Raw genomic sequence first — 21,356 nt, 5'->3', positions numbered from 1 at the left:
CATTAACGTTCATCAACGTTACTGCAGTGGAAATACTTACCTTTAACTTATTAATAAGCTAACAAAACATTTGGCTAAAGAATAAATCACTGTACACCCTGTAGTTGTGGTGTCATATGCCCAGGACTAATTCTGTCTCAGAAGCAGCTGCTCATTTATTTTGATAATTTAAAATATTTATATAGCATATTAAGAACAATACTGTTTGCATTGTATGAACACATCATTACTAAATGCGTGGCTCGTTCCAAGATGGCCTTGAGCAAGACACTACAGTGACATTATTTAAATGCAGTTGTCTGCATTTATATTAATTGTGGTGTTAATTAAAATTTGCAACATAGAAATGCTGTGCATGCTGCTGAGAAAAATCTTGATGACTGAATGCCTATGCAAGCTGCAACTACTGCACAAAAGACTGAACTGCTGAGAGCTCAATTAATTAGGCATATGAGTAGCTAGGCGAATGCCTATTTTACTCTAACATTGTGTCTACGCCAGACACGAGCGGCACAATATGACCAAATCAATAGACCCCTAACAATAGGTAAAGCGGTCTGCAATGTATGCAGTGCGATACGGCCAACGCAACAAAACTTCTGCTACTGCTGCTATTGATAATATTCACTAACATTTCAATACAGAGTTGAAGTACATGCTGTTGCCGTTAACGATATTCACAATGTTGTAGTAGGACAGCTCAAGTGAATGCTAGCCAGCCATATAAATGCAAGGCAGTAAGCTCATTGGCTGCATTTGCAGCATGAACCAATCAGCTTGTGCCAAGTCGTTTAACTGTTTGAATATCATCAGTTACGTTAACACCCCGTCAGAATGCGCCATCTAGAGTTTCATGACTGAACTATATATTTAGTCTCCTTGGTTACTCATTAGTTAATTCTGTTCATCTGTTCCTGTTTAGTTCACTTATTTATTCTGTGCATTTATACTCCCTGTTAGGTTCAGTTCTTTGTTATGCCTGCTTCAGTTTGCTGGTGATACTTCTAAATCTCAATATTGCTTAGAATTGCATCTTCATAAGTAAGTCATTTGTACTATGGCTCCAATCAATGGCTGAGAGTTAATGACACAGTGAGAGTTGCTTCGGGAGGAGCTGCGGAGAGAGCGCAAAAGATTGTCCAGTGGAGAAAAAAAAATGCTTTACCTTTGCTTGTGACTGAGCTCCAGGATCTTCTGAACATCTTTCTTGGGCACAGCATCATCATTCTTAAGAGACTGTAGAGAAGAAAAAAAAAGAGTGGTTGTGATTATTTGCTTTATAATATTGTATATATGTGTGTGAGTGTTTGAGCTGTTTATTTTTGGATTCAACATGGCAGATGAAGCTGACACTGTCAGATCTGTTCATCTATAAAGATATGACCACCTTCTATAATGCTGATTTTTACAATAAGCCTGAAAAGACCAGTAAAGTCTTGAGAATGGTGCTTTGGTGGGGCAGTTCCAAAGCATCTGTTTCCCTCCTTAGAGAAACATCAGCGAGATCAGAGAGGGGAAATCTGACTAATTCTCATTATAGCCTCATTTTCATTTTCTTCAATCAGCATAAACTATGAATAATGGAATGCAAAGCCTTGAAAGAAAAAGATATTAAACCTTTCTCATTCAGATCATTTCTAGAATTGTACATCGAAGCATTCTGATGTTTATGAGCATTCAATTCAATTCAAATATGTACATTTTTTATCACAGTCAATGGAAAGTCATGGCCTATTTTGGCTAATATCATCTACATACTCTGAATTACAGAATCGTTTATTAGATACACTCAAAAATATTACTGAATGTGTACGTCACAAGGAAGACGAGATCAACTGTTAGTAGTATTTAGCATTTTTTTTCAGCCAACTATAAGCAGATTTGTTTTCTTACTGTTGCAAGCAAGACTGTCAATATAAAAAGAAAGATATTGTTAAATCCTGTAGTCTAATCAACATTAACTCTGACAGGCCTAAAAATCTATATATTGTAAAATCATTTCAGCAGAACTCCTAACACCCACCTGTAGTACTTATAGTGAGTAGAATGTCTGTTAGGAGACAATCAAAATAAAGTTAGAAGATATTAAGCAGGCAGTTTACTAATACTAATGACTGCAAGTTGACATGTATGTGCAAAGTTACTTATAGTTAGTAGATTGTCTAAAGTGGACTATCGTGTGCTTACCCTGTGCTGAACCCCTTTGTTATCATCATTTTAAACCCCACTTTTAAGGGTGCAGTATGTAATATGACAAGTGGTTGAAATGGGTACTGCAGTCCAAATTCAAAATATTGGAGAGAGTTGTTTCTCCCATCTGCTCGTCCTCAGACTCAATGCTCACGTGAGTTGCCAGACTGAGGACACACAAAAGCAGGGGTGTCCAAATTCGGTCCTGGAGGGCCATTGTCCTGCAGAGTTTAGCTCCAACTTGCCTCAACAAACCTACCTGGAAGTTTCTAGTATGCCTTGTAAGTAGTGTTGTCAAAAGTCAGTACAGAAATTGTAAAAATGTCCAATTCCCACTAACATTTGAGCGCTGTTGAGCGGATTCTTAAACACTGCTGATTGGCCATTGTATTCACGTGCTCAACAGATATGACTGTGATTGGCGAACATGATCATTGCTTCACGCTCTTCACCGAGTGCTCATACAGAAGCACACAAGGGCGTTTGAAAGTAGGCGTCTGTCAGCGGATCTATCTATGTGCAGATATATTAGGGATAGACGCTGATAGACGTAACTTTCCGAAGTCAGTACTTTTGACAACACTACTAGGTAAGTTGCTGATTAGCTGGTTCAGGTGTGTTTAACTGGGGTTGGAACTAAACTCTAAAGAGTTCAAACAGATGCCATTAATACAGGTAACGAGTGGAGGACAGAGGAGCCTCTTAAAGAAGAAGTTACAGGTCTGTGAGGGCCAGAAATCTTGCTTGTTTGTAGGTGACCAAATACTTATTTTACCGAGGAATTTACCAATTAATTCTTTAAAAATCCTACAATGTGATTTTCTGGATTTTTTTTTCTCATTTAGTCTCTCATAGTTGAGGTATACCTATGATGAAAATTACAGGCCTCTCTCATCTTTTTAAGTGGGAGAACTTGCACAATTGGTGGCTGACTAAATACTTTTTTGCCTCACTATATATATATATATATCATATCTTCATGTAGTTCCTTCCCAGCTATCACACGCAGTACCAGTTATGTGATTTATCGGTACTGTACTTTTATTTCACGCATTGCATGCTCGTAGTTTCTGCACTTTAGTGAAGTGAAATACAGTGCAGCGCCGCATTCGCACGTGCTATTAAAGAGTGCGCGCTACGAGCACGGTACAACACCTGGAAGGACACAATAGTTCATTTCTCTGAGGTGAGAGACTTTTTATTCCATAACAAGTTACGAAAATAACGATAGAATAATGACACTGACATTAAACCTGTCAACATCTCATCCGACCGTAGATACTGAATCGGGACAGCACGTTTTTCTCAGGCACTCCGTACTTAAACTGCATCTGACAGAAGTGTCAACAGCTTTCATGCACGTCTTTTAAAATAAAAGTCTTGCATCAGAAAAACATTAAGAATTACGTTTTTTGTTGTTGATGTCGTTTCTTTGGCCATACACTACGCAACCCACTCGGAACGGTCTCGCAACCCACCAGTTGAGAAACACTGCTCTAAGGACAGTGGCCCTCCAGGAGCAGTATTGGACACCCCTGCCCAACAGGAACGAGTGCAACTGATGTGGCTAATTTGTAGGAATTCATACGAAAGACCACCCTAAAGTTCATTACACACTGAGTCCGAAATTTTCATTTGAAATTTTCGCCCGTTAAAAAATAAATATGACCTCACATTGTGTCAATCATGCTTACACACTGCCTCTGAAACTTTCGTCCATCATAAAAAAATTCTGATCAGTTTAGATTTTCTCCATTTTCGCATTGATAGGAAAGGATGACGAATATGAAAAAGATGTAAAAACGCATACGAAAATTTCGGACTCAGTGTGCAAGGACCTTAAACCCCGCCCCTAAACCTACCCCGCACACAGATTGTATGAGTGAGGTCATACAAATTCATATGAATTAGTCACCTTGAAAAAAAGAACGAACTGGTCCTGAGATAGCGTAGTATTGGTAGGCAACGAGCCTTACACTGACTACATTTACATGGACATCGGTAATCTAATTATTTACCTTATTCTAAATAAGACAATATTATGATTATGGTGTTTACATGAGTTGCTTTTAGAATATTCCTTTCATGTTCCCGTTTTACGTTATAGTACATAGATCGATTAATGACACACGTCATTACGTCCCCATGCAACACCAATCCTTCGTCCCCTCCAGGATTTCACGTATAAACATATAGTTCGTCTTTGTTATGATGCCATATACAGTTTTGGGTGTTTCATTTTTAATTTGATGAAAGCTTCAATTGCAGTAAATTTTTTGTCATGCTGTATGTGCAAACAGACAACAGCATTGTAGCCATGCTCTTTTGTTTGCCGTCAAACGGTTGACCACTGCCATGTGTGTATCCTGTCGCAAAATGCGGCGAAAAGTCACAATACAATGGTACACAATGGTAATAATGTGATTAAGGTGTGTACATGTCTAAACTGCACTTCGATAATGCAACGAAAATAGGAATACTCCACGTCTTAATTCGATTTGTGTTTACTAAGAGTATGTTTTTAGCTGGATTAAGGTAATCAAAAATCTCTGTTTACATGGTAGATTCTTAATCAGAGTATTGTCTTAATCGTGTTAAAATCTAAATATTGTTGTCCATGTAAACGTACCAACTGTAAGCTGATATTTTTATCCACCTCTTAATATGCATCTGATCATAAGGTTTTTTTAGTTGGATGCTGAGGCTTTTTAGCTCGGGTAAAATATGTCATCTCTGACCCAGTTTGTTTGCTGGCTTCCATGGCTGCAAATATGGTGTATTTTCCACCAACTGGGAACCCGGGGTGTCGAAATACTGTTGAATAATTTGGCAGTGGGCGGAATCACACAGACCAAAATAAAAACAGACATTCCGACATGGAGCGCACATTTAAAATGTAGAACAACTGGCTGTAGCATTGTTTTTTCGGAGAAACAAGTATGTGAACTTAGTAGGTATTTTTCCTAATATCTGCCATGTTTATGCTTTAGTGCTGTCAAAAAATTACATACAGCACCTTTAACCCTAGGTTTAGCAGATATTATCCCACATAATTACATTACAGAATTTCAGATATGTAGCAGCACTTAAAACAACAGCACATCACTTGACTTCAGGACACTTTCAGATGTGACACGTATTGGCCATTACTGTTGCTTTGTCGCTTCCCCGCTCAGACTCCTCTGTGTTTCCAGTGAATAACAGCAGCAAAGCTTTGTCAGGGGAAGACCATCTGTGCAGCTGTTGAGTTGTATTGAGATTGGCATTGCGGTGTCTATTCGGGCCAAGCTGGCAGGAATGTGCCGGCACAAACCCACAAACCCCTGCCAAAACTACAGGCTCCATCAGGCGAAGTTTAATGATGATGAGCAGCACTCTGGGGAGATCTCATTATAAAAATAAACAGTATGGACAGTAAATCTGCTCTACAAAATGGTTAATGGGTCACATATACATAATTGATCATGCTAAAAAGGTCATAGCTGATCATGCTTTTACAACAAATCCACTGGAGATTTCAGACTTGAACTCAAGGGATCTAGCAGCTCGGCTTAGGGCCAGGGTGTCTCCGGCTGTGGTTCAGCAGTCGTGCCCCTGAGGTTCTGCTACTTTTGCATATCCAACTAGAGCTGGCACATAACGTCCTAAAAGAACCATTAAACTTATTTGGCCATTACTATGCATTCTCATGGAGTAATCGTAGGAGAGAATTCACATAGTGACCAGTTGAATTTCAATGAACAGATCATCCAGAAACACAACTGCATCAAATTCATGATGACCCATTTCAGTGATAGATGTATTTTTGAGGAAAAAAAGCTCTTTTAAACTATTTCTGTCAGTTTTATTTACGCCGTTATTGTCCTTATCCATTAACGCTCCAAGCACTTCAGCAGAACAATAAATCACTCTATGAATTAGATTGAATGCATTTGGAGCGTATGGTTTTTCTCAGACACCAGTGTTTGGTTGACTGCCATTGGACAAGGCAATCAAGTATTTGATTGACTGGCTCAGATGCCTGGAATAATGCATTCTCTTTGTGGCTAATCTGTTTCCATATGTGCCAGTACCGCTTTGCAGGTCCACTTGCCAGGTTTACTAATGCACTTTTGTTTTTTATAGTTGCTTGGCTAATTATTGGTTGTATTCTACTGTATTTTTACTACTAGTGTTTTGTGTATTGGTTTAGTGGTTTCTTACATTCACAGTACAAAATCCAACAGATTATTGTACTCATGAGGATTTTGGAGTTTGCTCACGCAATAGCATGTAATAGGGTGCTTTTATTTGCAACTGTTAGTTCAGCCAGTGAGTTTACCCATCTACTTGAGTAACAAACATTGCAAAGCACATGAAACAGGCCTTATTTGTTGGATGTGAATATTTCAGAGCAACTGATTACAGTATGCATGCTCATGCTTAAAGGGATTGTTCACCTAAAAATTAAAACTCTGTTATCATTTCTTCTGTGGAACACAAAAGGATAGGATATTTTGAAGAATGTTGGTAACCAAACAGTAACCATTCTTCCATTATATGAATACAAATATTGAGACACAAAAAATATATTGTTTTATGTTCCACAGAAGAAAGTAAGTCATACACGTTTGGAATTATATAAGGGTGATTAAATGATGACAGACTTTTAATTTTTAGGTGAAATATCCCTTCAAAATTCAGGCTGAGATCAATTCTTTCAGACAGAAAAACTACAAATCATACAAAGTCATACAAACACATTAGACTAACAATTTTTTCCTCAAATATAGACAAAACAATTAATTAATAAATAAATAAATAAGTACATTAATATTATTTTAGTTTTATTTAAGTTTTATGAATTCCAGCATACATTTCAGCAATAAATTCTACAATTATACACCTATAGTTTTATTTTACTGTTCATTCGGTTTATTAAACGTTGAAATAATAATGAACAATAATATATTTATACATGAATACTAATTTGGAATAATAAATGCAAAAAAAAAAATGTTGTTCACTGATACCTACTGCATTAATTAATGTCAGTAAATTGTATCTTATTGTAAAGTGTTACATTTTACTTACTAGAAACAAGATACTGTATGTGCGTGTTTTAAAGTCACCACGAAATCAAAATAGAAAATTATTATTTTTTAATGGAATACTGTAGTGTTTATTATAAATAATCTATCTGTGCACTTCATTATTTTTTTTTAATTCATGTGCCTTTGTAATCTTTAATCAAAAAAGTAAAATGATCTGCCTGTGGAGTAAGTAAAATACTCTTGTTTTAAGAATATTTTACTTACCCCACTGGCAGATCATTTTACTTGTTTTAAGCAAAATGCACTTAATTTAGTTTTTTCCCCCTGGAAACAAGACTAAATATCTTAAGTCAATTGGCTTATCTAAAAGTATCTTGATTTAAGAATTTTTTGATATTTTGACTAGAAACAAGACAAAAATACTAAGTAAGATAAGCCATTTTTTGCAGTGCATGGCCAGCCCAGTGGAGGAAGGGAAGGGTCATACCTGCAGGTTCCCCTTTATGCTGTCCAGCTCCTTTGATGTTTTGGAGAGTTGTCGTAAAATTCCTGTCCTCTCTGTGAAAACCTCCTTCAGCTTCTTTTCCAGCCCCTCATAGCTACAGGAAGAGAAAAGAAATAGGAAGATGACTTCTTTAAATCTATGGCATGCCTGGCAAATTCATTCTGCACGGCAGGTTACAGCAGCTTGAAGGATCTGAAGCTATTGTGAGTGGATGATGAACTCAAGGAAAACATCCAATAGTGCATCATCAAAATCCTGAAAAAGAACTTGTGACCTGGACTCAAAGTCATATCAGGCTCTATTTCAGGATTTCACGAAGTTAAGGGCAGCAGACAGAGAAAAATATAAACATATTTCACATTTTAAAAGCTCTCCAATATATATATAACTATATAATTTTAAGCATTTTTAATGATCTTGAAAAAAATATTGTATGCGTATTCCAAGGCTTGTTTTTTTTATTTTTTTTATAAAAAAAACAGTACAACGATAATATTGTAAAATATTATTGCAATTTAAAATAATTGTTTTCTATTTGAACATATTTCAAAAAAAGTTTTTAAGGATTATTTGATGATAATTTATGTGGAATAGCAATCATTTTTAATATATATATATATACTGTATATATATATATATATATATATATATATATATCCTTGCTGAATAAAAGGATTAATTTCTTTAAAAAAAAGAACAGTATTAAATACAATTAAATATGATTCAATATTTATCAACAGGGTTTATTGGGGGTCATGCTAACCAGTCAAACCTGTAACTCAAACTGTTATTCCATTGTAAATATTGTGTGATAATACCTGCTAAGCTACAAAACATCCAGCCTCACCTCCATAAATACACACATATACATATTTATACCATGCTTCGCTGTCATAATATTGACACTTTGCTAAGCCAAAAAGATAGACATAGCTGTGCATAGACAAAAAATATAAATAAATAAATATAATGTGCCATGATTTTCTTTTGTCATTGTCCCAAATACAAATCATAAATAAGTTATGCTGAGTAGTTAAATGCTTTCAACAAAGGGTTCTTTGCCAATGCATCCTTCGCTGCTCACAGCTGAACCTTTAAGCTTTATGTCAAGGAAACTAAAGCACAGTCATATGAATCTCCATGATGAGAAAGCAACACCTGCGAAATAAATAAATCATGCTGGAGAGCATCATGCCTATAAAACTCCCACAGTGTGATGTCTGTGAAACTGATCAAGGGTGTGGGCTGGAAGAGACAGATAGACTTCGCTACTAGACTTGATTATTATTCAGTGCAGTTGGGCTCATCTAGGGCAGACTTATGAGAGGTCAATAACGGAGTCTGGCTTAAACAAGGGGTCAGGGTACGGCTAGTTAGCCCCTGCTGGTAAATGCTGTAACTACAATATCTGGCAGCAAGAAGCATATTTCTCTTCATTGATGACCATTTAACTAGCTGAGTATTCTGATATATTTTTTACAAGCAACATATATTTTGCTAATAGGCATGCACAATTCAATACATTGAGTTTTTTTTTTTATTATTAATTGGCATTAGTCAATATGCACATTAACCTTGTTTTTACATCTAACACCCATTGAATCTTAAAAAATGAACTGTGAATAACATTGTTGAATGAAATCTTTAGAAAATCGTGTTTTATACATTTCATAATGTGATGCCAACATTTGTCAAATTTGGCATACTTTTAAAAAGAGTTCTTGTTACAGAAACTGAATGTAATGTTTTCAGACACGTTAACTGCAATTAAATAAACAGTATTATAGTTTAAATTTATATAAAAAATGCAGTTAACTGAACTACAGAGTGCTTTCTTTGCCTCAGTAAAGCAGGGCTTCAGTACATCTTTATATGTATTTTCATAATTACTCCTATTGTCTTTGAAATCTAGTTAAAGTGAACTTCCAAATGTACTGACAAGCATTTACGTAAACTAAAATATACTTTAATTCCATTATTTTGAAACTTTTATGTCATGTATTTAAATATATTGTAACTACACATTTGTAATTATGGAGTTGCAATTTATCACATTTAAAATATATAAACTTTAAATGTATTTAAATGTAAATGTAAAATGAATTACATACTACAGTTAAAAATACTATAAGTTAAAATTGATTAGTTAGCCACCACATGAATAGGCTACCTGGTCTCATGGCAAAAACACGAGACGCGAAATACCAATAAGTACATATCACTGCCGTTTCCAAAATTAACACTAGCGGCAGTAAAACTCTGACACCTTTTATTCCTTTTCACACAAATTTACAGAGTTTTGATTAATAAAGCGTAGTTTTTGCATAATTACTTGAAGAATATTATGTTATGACTTATTATTTTAATATGTTGGGAGATTTGAAAACGGATGCTTTTGAATGTTAGCATCGCACATATCCAGCTTCATATCTATGGGTTTTCATAGATAGTAGGTTTGTTCAGTAGCTCACGGAGTACGAAGACTTTTGAGAGGTGAGGAGCTCCGGTTCGAATCCCGTGTAACTATGGTTGGACAAAACTGTTCAAATCTGCAAATAAGAAAGTTCAAATGGCACTGTTGCATCAACAAATGTGCTTTTGTTTTGCATTTGTTAACACTATCGGGTAGGTTTAGGGTTGGGTTTGGTGTAAGGCATATTGCCAACACGATAGAGCAGTGGTGGGGAACCTTTTTTGACCAAAGAGCCAATTTTTTATTTTTGGTTAATGTGTGTGTGTGTGTGTGTGTGTGTGTGTGTGTGACCCTGGACCACAAAACCAGTCATAAGTTGCATGGGTATATTTGTAGTAATAGCCAAAAGTACATTGCATGGGTCAAAATTATTGATTTTTCTTTTATGCCAAAAATTATTAGGATATTAAGTAAAGATCATGTTCCATGAAGATATTTTGTCAATTTCCTACTGTAAATTTATTTAAACTTATTTTTGATTAGTAATATGCATTGCTAAGAACTTAATTTGGACAACTTTAAAGGCGATTTTCTCAATATTTAGATTTTTTTGCACCCTCAGATTCTAGATTTTCAAATAGTTGTATCTCGGCCAAATATCCTATCCTAACAAACCATACATCAATGGAAAGCTTATTTATTCAGCTTTCAGATGATGTATAAATCTCAATTTCGAAAAAATTGACCCTTATGACTGGTTTTGTGGTCCAGGGTCACATATGTGTGTGTGTGTGTGTGTGTGTGTGTGTGTGTAAGAGACTGAGTAAGTGAAAAATAATGCACGGTGCTTATGTCGACCGTAATTATGTAAATACTCACCAGTGCATGCTTTTTGACACTCTGTGTTTTGACCGTTTTAGGAGCGCCACCGAAGACAAAATCTACTATGCTTGTCCGTGTTCTACTCGGACCTTGTGCACAGAAAACATCCAGTCAGAAGCGGACTGAGTTCTGTTTCACGGCTTTGAGTTTTTAATACTCTTTCTTTTTAATATCAAGAATGTCCCGCTCTTTACTGTCTCATTCATTCACATTCCTTTATTAATAACGCTAACAGTCCCACCCGCTGAAAGCAGCGGGGAAAAAGTGAAAGTAAGGGGCGAAATGTTTCATAGTATAAAATAAATAAAACAAAGTGTATGTTTCGGTCCTGTATGGTTTTATTTTTTTTTTTACATAGTTTTACATTTTTTCTGCTGTTCAAAAAATCTTTCTTTTCACTATTACCACAAACAAGCTACGGATCTGAGTGCAGGAGCTCTACGTTAACATAGACACGTCAGTGGTTTGCTGTGACTCGTCACTCTCGCGAACAGCACTGAATGCGCAGCGCACTGAATGCAATTTTCTCAGTACAAAAAAAATATATATTATTTTAAACCTTTTATCAGCTTATGTAGGCTCTACAACAACGGAATTGCTGATATCTAGTGATGTCTAATTTTTGTAATAGATCATTTGTTAGTAAAGGGTGAGAGATCAGCCATAGGTTCCTGACCAGTGTGATAGAGCATTAACTTTTAGCGACAGTCCCCGGATATTTTAATTCTGAACCACCGCAATACATACCTGAAGCAACGTAATAAAAACGTGCCAGGGTTCACGTATTGAACCCGTGTTTTAGCACCACTCAGTGGACATTTCTCATTGAAACTGCGGCGAAACGCAAAAGGGTCTGGCTGCAGCCTTGCGCTTGCATTCTCAGACTTGCACTCTCAGATACTTGCGCTTCCGCTAGCGACATCACTTGCAGTCTTTATTTTTTTATTTTGTTCTATTTATTGATTACTTTTTGTTTGAATCGCTCAACATTTTACAACAGTAGCCAGGTGGTGAAGACAATACAAAAGACATTAAATTACGAAGTCACTTGCAATCGCCACTTGCACTCTCCGATACCTGCGACGTCACTTGCAATCGACACAAATCGTGCGTGTTGCCAATGGAGACAAGACGGTGTGGTGATTAAACGATTAAAACTAATTTAGTACTATAACATACAGGGTCCTGCAAGAAAAAGACAAGACCCGCAAATCCGTGGCTACAGAACAGCAGAATATGAATGCAATGCACAAAGTCTCTCGTTAAGCGTTTTCCTCCTGTAGAAAAACATAAACACTTAACATGGCGTAATATATTAAGATGTTATTAAAATATCAAATTCAGTATACAGTTTATTAATATAATCAATATGTATATAGTATTTTCCTCCCACACAGCAAAACGTGGCATAATGTGGCATAATGGACTAAGATGATAAAGACCAAACTCAATGCTCTTCATTATTAAAATATAGCCTACATAACTAATACAGGCAAGCAGGTGAGCCAGAATAAACGCAACACACAAAGTTTCACGTTAAATATAGAATAAACTGTCTACAGCTCTTTTATATCATTGTCTTTGTCCATTAAGCTACATTACGTGTTTTATTTATAATGATTTTCTATGGGAGGAAAATGTTTAACGTGCAATTTAATGCATTGCATTCTGGGCTCGTCTTCTTGCCTGTACGGAGTTGATCCTTTTAAAATCACTTAATGCATTGCATAATGCACATTCATATTTGCTGTTCTGTATATACTTTGAGTCAACAACAAGACATATAGGCTACTTAATTGTCTTTATCATCCGTTATTATGCCACATTAAGCGTTTTGCTGTATGGGAGGACAAGTGAAAGTTTGCGCATTGTGTTCATAGCCATCTGTTTGCCTTGTAGTACATTAAATAATAACTATATATCGAATTTGATCTTTTAATTGCACTCAATGTATCTTAATACATTAAGCCATATTAAGTGTTTATGTTTTTCTACAGGAGGAAAACGCTTAACGAGAGACTTTGTGCATTGCGTTCATATTCTGCTGTTCTCTGGCCATGGATTTGCGGGTCTTGTCTTTTTCTTGCAGGACCCTGTACGTTACGGTACAAAATTAGTTTTAATCGTTTAATCACCACAGCTTCTTGTCTCCATTGGCAACACGCACCATTTGTGTCGATTGCAAGTGACGTCGCAGGTATCGGAGAGTGCAAGTGGCGATTGCAAGTGACATTGTACGTTTTTTCTTGTCTTCACCACCTGGCTACTGTTGTAAAATGTTGAGAGATTCAAACAAAAAGTAATCAATAAATAGAACAAAATAAAGACTGCAAGTGACGTCGCTAGCGGAAGCGCAAGTGTCTGAGAGTGCAAGTCTGAGAATGCAAGTGCAAGGCTGCAGCCAGACCCTTCTCGCGAAACGTGCAGTAAGGTACGTAAAAACGGTGTTGCAGAAAAGTACCCAGAGGTACGTATTTTTATGAGACCAGGTTGTGAATAGCATGACAAAAGATTATTAAAACAATAGTTTAAAGTTTATTTTAAATGAAAACTTTTAATTTGACATTATTACAAAGTGCACTTTTGAAAACTGTACTTCAGTGTGTTAAGAACCGTTCATGAAAGCCTTTAATTTAATTTAATTGTATTAATATTATAATATGTTTACTTTTTTTAAATATATTTTTAAGATTTGAAGTACACTACAAGTGTACATTCAGTACAATTAAGTGCAATTCTTTTTCACAAAGGTACTGTAAATTGATGCAGCAGCATTAAAACTGATTTTAGTTTTGAAGTGTTTTAATTTTCATCTATTCAGACGAAATAGTATAGAATTTCAATATTGTTCATTAATCAGTTCTCAGCCACAACATGAAAATAGTTATCTGCTTATCAGTATCAGCCAGAACTTTGAAATCAGTACAGCCAATTCACTTTAGCATAGTACACATTTAGAGTTCAGATGATTCTATAAACAAAGAGGACAGTTTTAAAATCACATGCTTCCTGCGTCAGCCAAGCAGCTGCCATTAAATGACCGGGAATGCTACCAGATGACTTTCTTCAGATATCATCAACCTCCTTTGGCTGAAGATACAAACAGCTTCATCATCACAACGTTACAGATAACCAGTCTGTTCTCCACATATGAGCAATAAATTGGTCATTACTGTCACGGGTTGATAATTATGCTGTGACCTCTTTTGACACAGCTGTTTTGGCAGGCTCTCATTCGAGAGAGACCACAGAAAATGTTCTAATGAGAATCAGCCTGTAAGACAAACAGGCTTATAATCGCATGCAGCACTCTACGGCTCCTCGATGCCAGTGATCGCATAATTCTGATTAGAGCCACACCATGTGAAGGCTGACGATAAACCACAATCCTTCTTGAAGAAAAGGTGGTTAGCTGTAAGGATCTGCCAGAAACAATCTGCACACATGAATGGTGATGCTGTCTGAAAAACTGATTGTTCGGGATGAAGGGAGCTTTGAATAACAGCACACGACAGGCAGGGAAACAACCACACGCGCATGCAGCATCATTAGACAGAACCTCCCTACCCACCCAGTACGTCTCTGTGCTTGCCTTTGAATTATATGAAACTGATCTTCCTCCATAATGAAGAAGTGCTGAGACCTGGTCATTAAAGTGGAAAGTGCTGAGTTTCACAAGTCCGACGCAAGAGCCGCTGCTACAACTCAGTATGGATGTATAGGCCTCCACCGCCGAGGTAAAGATCAGATAGAGTGTGACCGGGCTTTAGCCAACAAGGCAGGACCCATCGCTCCACATCTTCCATTAGCCACTGTCAGACTGAACGTTTCCTGTAAAGCTAAAGGCTTTACAGTGCAATTTTATAGGCTTTCAGAATGACATAATCCAATAAAGAAATTGTAGCACCCTGAATATTAGAGGAACTGTACTGTACTGACTGTATTTATGGACGAACGGACAGTCAGACAGATAGACATATATAGACAGATATAGATAGATAGATAGATAGATAGATAGATAGATAGATAGATAGATAGATAGATAGATAGATAGATAGATAGATAGATAGATAGATAGATAGATAGATAGATAGATAGAAGTTTTTACTAATTCATTCTCAATTGTATTTATAACCTCTAGACTGCATTTTTAAATACTTTAGTTGAATAGTTGCGCTCAAACAGAGACAAATGCATCCTGCAGCTGCTGAGCATTATGACCAAACATCTGCCACTAAACAGGCTGTGGTTTAGGCTGTGTGGGATTTAATGTCCTCTATATATTTTCTGCATGCTTTGAGATTCTTGGTTATGTAAATTTTGCATTAAATATGAATGAGAACAAAAAGGAGCCGAAAAGAGAGATAAAAAGGAAAGCACTAAAAAAAATAGCTGCAACATTATTTCTTTAAATGAGCTGCAGTGCTGTGCAGGGTTGTCACTGTCTTTTGTATGCATACTGTTTTGTTTTATATCAAGTCCCCATGAGCTGTCATTCTTTGAGACCGAGAAATGTGACAGCAAGGAACTGGCAGCTGGATAATGTAGAGCCGTACCAATGATACAGTCACTGTGATCAGAGACTAAAACTGGAAAGGTACATGAATGATAGAAATAAAAATTGCATTGACCATCTAAATTCCACACTTTCTAGCCTATTCATCTGCATAAAACCTTTCCACAGTAGCAGAATGCAAATAAATATGCAACAGCTCGTACAAATGCATACACAATGAATTCAATGTCACTGTGAGGAAATAAACATAAACAGGGCTGAAGTGCCTTTTTCCATGCTCTGCACAAACACAGTTCAGTTTATTGATCAGGATAATGGTGTGCAATGCCTAACCCAACAAAAAGCAACTCACATGTGAAGCACAAGAACTACAGTATATTTGAAATGAGTTTGATGCGTAGGCTTAGACTGCACTGAAAGAGAAGCAACATTCCAGAAAGCTTTGAAATACAAGGTTGCCTGAAATCATTTATGCGGGTAAATCTCAAATTAGGGCACTTGTCTTTTTTTTTTTTTTTTTTTTTTTTAGAATATTGCACACATATGATCTTTTTCTATGAGACTGAGTTTAAAGGGGGCGTGAAATTTCCAATTCATGTTTTCATGTTGTTTCTCATTCCGTGTGTAGTTGCAATGAAATGCTCATCTATAATTCTACTGCATAATGAGCCTGCTAACATCTGGAAACAACCTGCGGCCAGTGCACTTTTTTTGAGAGTACCTTTTTGTCTCTGCTTCTGTATTCAGATCACCGTCGCTCTGCTTTGCTTCACTGAAATTGGCTCGAGTTTGAGCTTCAGAGTTGACTCATAATTGCCAGATATCTCATTAATAATTTGTCCCAGGCGTAATCTTGAAATTGAAATATAATCCATAATGCATTATTGAGAATTTCATTCAGGCATGCAGACGTGACTAGATAGGTACCAGCCATAGCCTGCTTGTCCTATTAAATCCAGTTTAAAATAACAAATTAATTGAGGTATTTCTGGAAGGTACAGGGGTTGTTTGCCATAGATATGTTTTGACTCCGTTTCCAACTCTAGACATGTGATATGATTCTTTCCAGCTGCTCTCTTGTCTAGTGGGATGTTAAGCTGTTTAATAATGCCCAGCTGGAGGTGTCTATAGCCCCCCGTATTACAGCCAGACTGGTAGTGTTGTCACAGGATCTGGAGGATTTTTTTAGGCCAATTTATTACCTGGAATAAATTTTGTGCCTCTCTGCACACTGCTAAATATTAGGCAGAATACATGCAGTGAGCCACTAAGCTAGTGTGTCCCATAATGCAATAAATTATGTCCTTGACAAGCACTCTATGACTATATTTTACATTGTCTAATACTGTTATTTTTGTTTGCCTCACAGAATTAGGGTGGACATATAGAGAGTGTGATAGCACAGTGTACCTCAACTAGTTTGGAAAGGATGTAATTAAAACACAAATATGTCATTGAACTAACAGACAGAATCAAATAAAGCCCTTCATTAACAACAGTCATTTAAATTGTCAGTTTGTATACAATTAAGCAAAGTCAGATGAGTGCTGTAGCTCTGAATGTAGTTAACATTTCAGTAGACAATAAGTTAACATTAGATAATTTACAAAACATTGCCTGTTACTTTGATTTTGCTCTACCAAGTCAACTGAGTGAATAATTCAATGGCTCACTCATAAAGATGGTCCCTGAAACCAAATATGCCTTCTTCCTTACTATATATAGTAGTAGGCTAAAACAGTAACTGAAAGGAGTAGTAAGGTCGATGTAAGCACAGTGTACCTCAACTAGTTTGGAAAGGATGTAATTAAAACACAAATATGTCATTGAACTAACAGACAGAATCAAATAAAGCCCTTCATTAACAACAGTCATTTAAATTGTCAGTTTGTATACAATTAAGCAAAGTCAGATGAGTGCTGTAGCTCTGAATGTAGTTAACATTTCAGTAGACAATAAGTTAACATTAGATAATTTACAAAACATTGCCTGTTACTTTGATTTTGCTCTACCAAGTCAACTGAGTGAATAATTCAATGGCTCACTCATAAAGATGGTCCCTGAAACCAAATATGCCTTCTTCCTTACTATATATAGTAGTAGGCTAAAACAGTAACTGAAAGGAGTAGTAAGGTCGATGTAAAAAAAAAAAAAGGCGAAAAGAACAGTACCTGCTATTTCTGTCAAGATTCTGAAGTGTTCTAATCCAACGAACATTTAATGTATGTGATTTCAGTCAGATCCAGTCACTTGGTTCTTTCCTTAATGATGAACAAATTGGTTGAGTAAAATTGGTTTATTGGAAGGGAAAGGAAGAAAAAAAGGCCCTGGAATATAGGTTCACAACGCAAAGGTGTTTGTAGCAGTGATCAATCAGCAAAAAGAAAAAAAATGAGTGATGCTTGGAAATTGTCCAGCCCCATGCTAAGCCAAGAGCTGTACAGCATGCAATGCTGCAATTTCATCCTACAAATCACAGCTCAATATGCCATACTGACCAGACATGACAGATTGCTCCACTAACATTATGGAGGAAAAAGTCACAGGAGGTACACAAATCACACCTTGCGCTATTTGACTTCTTTGTTAATCTGCATTTGGATTTAATTTAAATTAACTTCTAGTATGATTGCTCTCATCTATATCTATATATAATATCTTATATTTTCTAACTCTTGAAGTATCGCCAATCACAATACTAATCTGACTAAAATGGTGATCTTGTTAGGCAAGAGTAACTATCCCCGGTTAATTCACTGGGTACGCATTTTAATTATGTCGCATGGATTACCAATATGGTGAGAAGAGTCTTGGTTTCATTCCAAAGGGCAGTGAAACAATAAAAATCAATCTCTTTCCATTACCCACAGATACCTGTATTGACTGGCTCACAGCGTCTCAACGTTCTCACATATGAGAAAAGACAGCAATCTGACAGAGCCTGCAAAGACAAAAGAATGACCTTTTGGGTTTAGCGTGAGGAAGGGTAAAGTGTCGCTGTGGGATGGTTCAGGGCCTCTGTGCTCCAAAGGCAATTTTCAAAAGCCTGGGACACACGTGTACACACTTTCTCCAGCGAAGCGTTTAGGAGCACTGCCCTGGTTCAATTATCCTTCTAGGAAATTTAATTTGATTTTCATTTTTGCCATTTTGTGTTATTAAAGAAGAGGAAAAAATGTTTAACTATCAGGAGAGTGAGGCGACAAATGAACCTGTACATAACTGAATACGCTCCTTAAAATGTCAAGGGTTTTACTGTAGAAAACTGGTAGAGAAAGAAGTCAAAAAAAAAAAAGATTCTGATGCCCATAACATTTAGAGAGACATTATAGCACCATTCAGAAGTTTGGAGTCAGTTATTTTATTTATTTATTTTTAAATACTTGTATTCAGAAAGCATGCATTAAATCTATCAGAAATCACAGTAAATATAAGATTACAAATTATATCTGTTTTTTTTTGTTTGTTTGTTTGTTTTTTACTTTCTATTCATCAAATATTCCTGAAAAAAATGTGTCACGGTTTCCACAAAAATATTAAGCAGCAAGTTTTCAACATTGATAATAATAAAAATGTTTCTTGGCCATAACAAACTCCTTTCAGAAACTTTAAAAGTTCTTATGGCCACACTTTATTTTAAGGTTCAGTTCTCACTATTAACTATCTATTAACTGACTTTTTAAATGACTTTTGCCCCAATAAACTCCTAATTACTGTTTATTAACAGTTAGTAAGGCAGTTGTTAAGTTTAAGTATTGGGTAAGATTATGGATGTAGAATATGGTTATGCAGAATATGTGCTTTATAAGTACTAATGAACAGTCAATATGCTAGTAGTATGCATGTTAATAAGCAACTAGTTAATAGTGAGAATTGGTCCCTATACTAAAGTGTTACTATCCTTATCACAAACATTTGAACATTAGGGGGGGGGTTTTCTTTTTTTTGTCTTTTTTTTTCAAACTTCAGGGGAAACTCAAGTACTAGGATAAGATATTCAGTTACAAAACAAGCCCAAATTATTCATTTTTTCTCTCTCTCTCTCTTCTTGCACACTGGGGACTGAAAGAACAATATTAAAATCAGTTCATAACCCTAAGTGCCGATGTTACCAAGACTAGACTATTATTATTCCGTCGAGTCCATAATTGTATTTCAAAGATGCACGGTATCAAGTAGCATTCAATCCTTTTACATCAATTTGGATTAAATGAAAATGATAAGGTGTTCTCAGACTGCAAGCCCACATGAACGCGAGCAGTAAAAATGATTCACCACAGTCCATAATGAAGTGTTTTGTGTCTCCTCGTGTCGCGTGGCGCCTCATTACTGAGCTGCTGCCCAAGGTAAGCACTATATACGAAGCACTGGGCTCAAATCTGAAAATGGCTTTATGTGTCATTTCCTTAATTAGACCTCTTGAGCAGATGGTTAAAAATGATGTTAAATGACAGAATAAGATCTAAGGCTTTGCTGGTTGGGAATAATGCATCTTGATTACATATTAGATAATATGAGCAATTATTTGAACTTGTGGGAATGGGGTTTTGTAATACTTTGTTTGTTTATTGCTCTGTAGCAGGTAGAAGGAGCCGAACTAAATAAGCATGCCAGTCTTCACCGCCCATAGGGAATTAGACTCAGGTGCAATGTTTTCTCAAGACTTTAATTCAGAGCGCAAACAGGGAATTCAACATCCCTGCTTAGCACCTATGTGCTTATGGAAGTGCCAGTGCTGACTATTTATCCTGAGTATAGCCGACTCAAAGCGTTTGCATATCGCCGCGGGCTTGCACCTGGTTCCTTTGTGAGGAGAAATTATTAACCCTCGTCGCCTGCATTATGAATTGTTATGCCAACTTCACAACGTATGCATGCCAAGAGGAGCGAGAAACCTCACAAGTCCTGTTACGGTCAAATGGCAGTCATCTCCTCCGGTATACATACCGCCAAAGGTCTCCCCGCAACCCTGACCCCTCATCCGTCTTAGTGGAGCTCTGGCTGCATGGGCTGCGCTCCTCCATGCTATAATCTGCCAACTGCTGCATTTGCCAATGTTTGCTAAATGAAATGATTCCAAGTGTTGATCCCGACCAATGATGTCGCTGTTTAACAGTCCTTGCTCAACCTCGACTGATCCATCTGCATCAGTGTCTCTACCCATTTATGTAAAAGGGAGAGATAGAGACAAATGTGCATCTACTGTATACACATTTGTGACCCGGACAACAAAACCAGTCATAAGGGTCAATTTTATGAAATTGAGATTTATACATCATCTGAAATCAGATGATGTATAATTAATACATCATCATCTTCTCATTGATGTATGGTTTGTTAGGATAGGACAATATTTGGCCGAGATACAACTATTTGAAAATCTGGAATCTGAGGGTGCAAAAAAATCTAAATACTGAGAAAATCACCTTTAAAGTTGTCCAAATGAAGTTCTTAGCAATGAATATTACTAATACAAAATTAAGTTTTGATATATCTACGGTAGGAAATTTACAAAATATCTTCATGGAACATGATATTTACTTAATATCCTAATGATTTTTGGCATAAAAGAAAAATTGATAATTTTGACCCATACAATGTTTTTTTTTGGCTATTGCTAAAAATATACCCAAGTGACTTAAGACTGGTTTTGTGGTCTAGGGTCACATTTTTGTAAGCAAACGTTTTTATACTCTCATACTCTCGCATCAGTCAGCAATAGTTAACCAGTGAAAATTAAGGAAAATAGAGACTTCTTCTAATGTAACTTGACTAAATCATTGGAGTAAAGTGAAATTTGCCTTAAATTATTTGTCT

At 36.3% G+C, this 21,356-nt stretch overlaps 1 protein-coding gene across 2 annotated transcripts in view; it reads right to left on the bottom strand.

The window, feature by feature from the left end:
• Positions 1-21,356, bottom strand: part of LOC107554492 (leucine zipper protein 2-like) — a 109,249-nt gene that overhangs the window by 39,194 nt on the left and 48,699 nt on the right. For both annotated transcript variants that reach the window (XM_016236999.1, XM_016236998.1), the window contains exons 2-3: positions 7,711-7,822; positions 1,166-1,236 (exon numbers count right to left, since the gene is read on the bottom strand). In XM_016236999.1, the coding sequence (XP_016092485.1) occupies positions 1,166-1,236; positions 7,711-7,822 (183 nt within the window). The remainder of the gene's footprint in view (positions 1-1,165; positions 1,237-7,710; positions 7,823-21,356) is intronic.

This window comes from Sinocyclocheilus grahami, unplaced genomic scaffold (genome assembly GCF_001515645.1).
Source record: "Sinocyclocheilus grahami isolate Dianchi unplaced genomic scaffold, SAMN03320097.WGS_v1.1 scaffold503.1, whole genome shotgun sequence".
Lineage (NCBI taxonomy): Eukaryota > Metazoa > Chordata > Actinopteri > Cypriniformes > Cyprinidae > Sinocyclocheilus > Sinocyclocheilus grahami.
The sequence above is the reverse complement of the archived record's forward strand: the minus strand, read 5'-3'. Positions and strand labels throughout refer to the sequence as shown.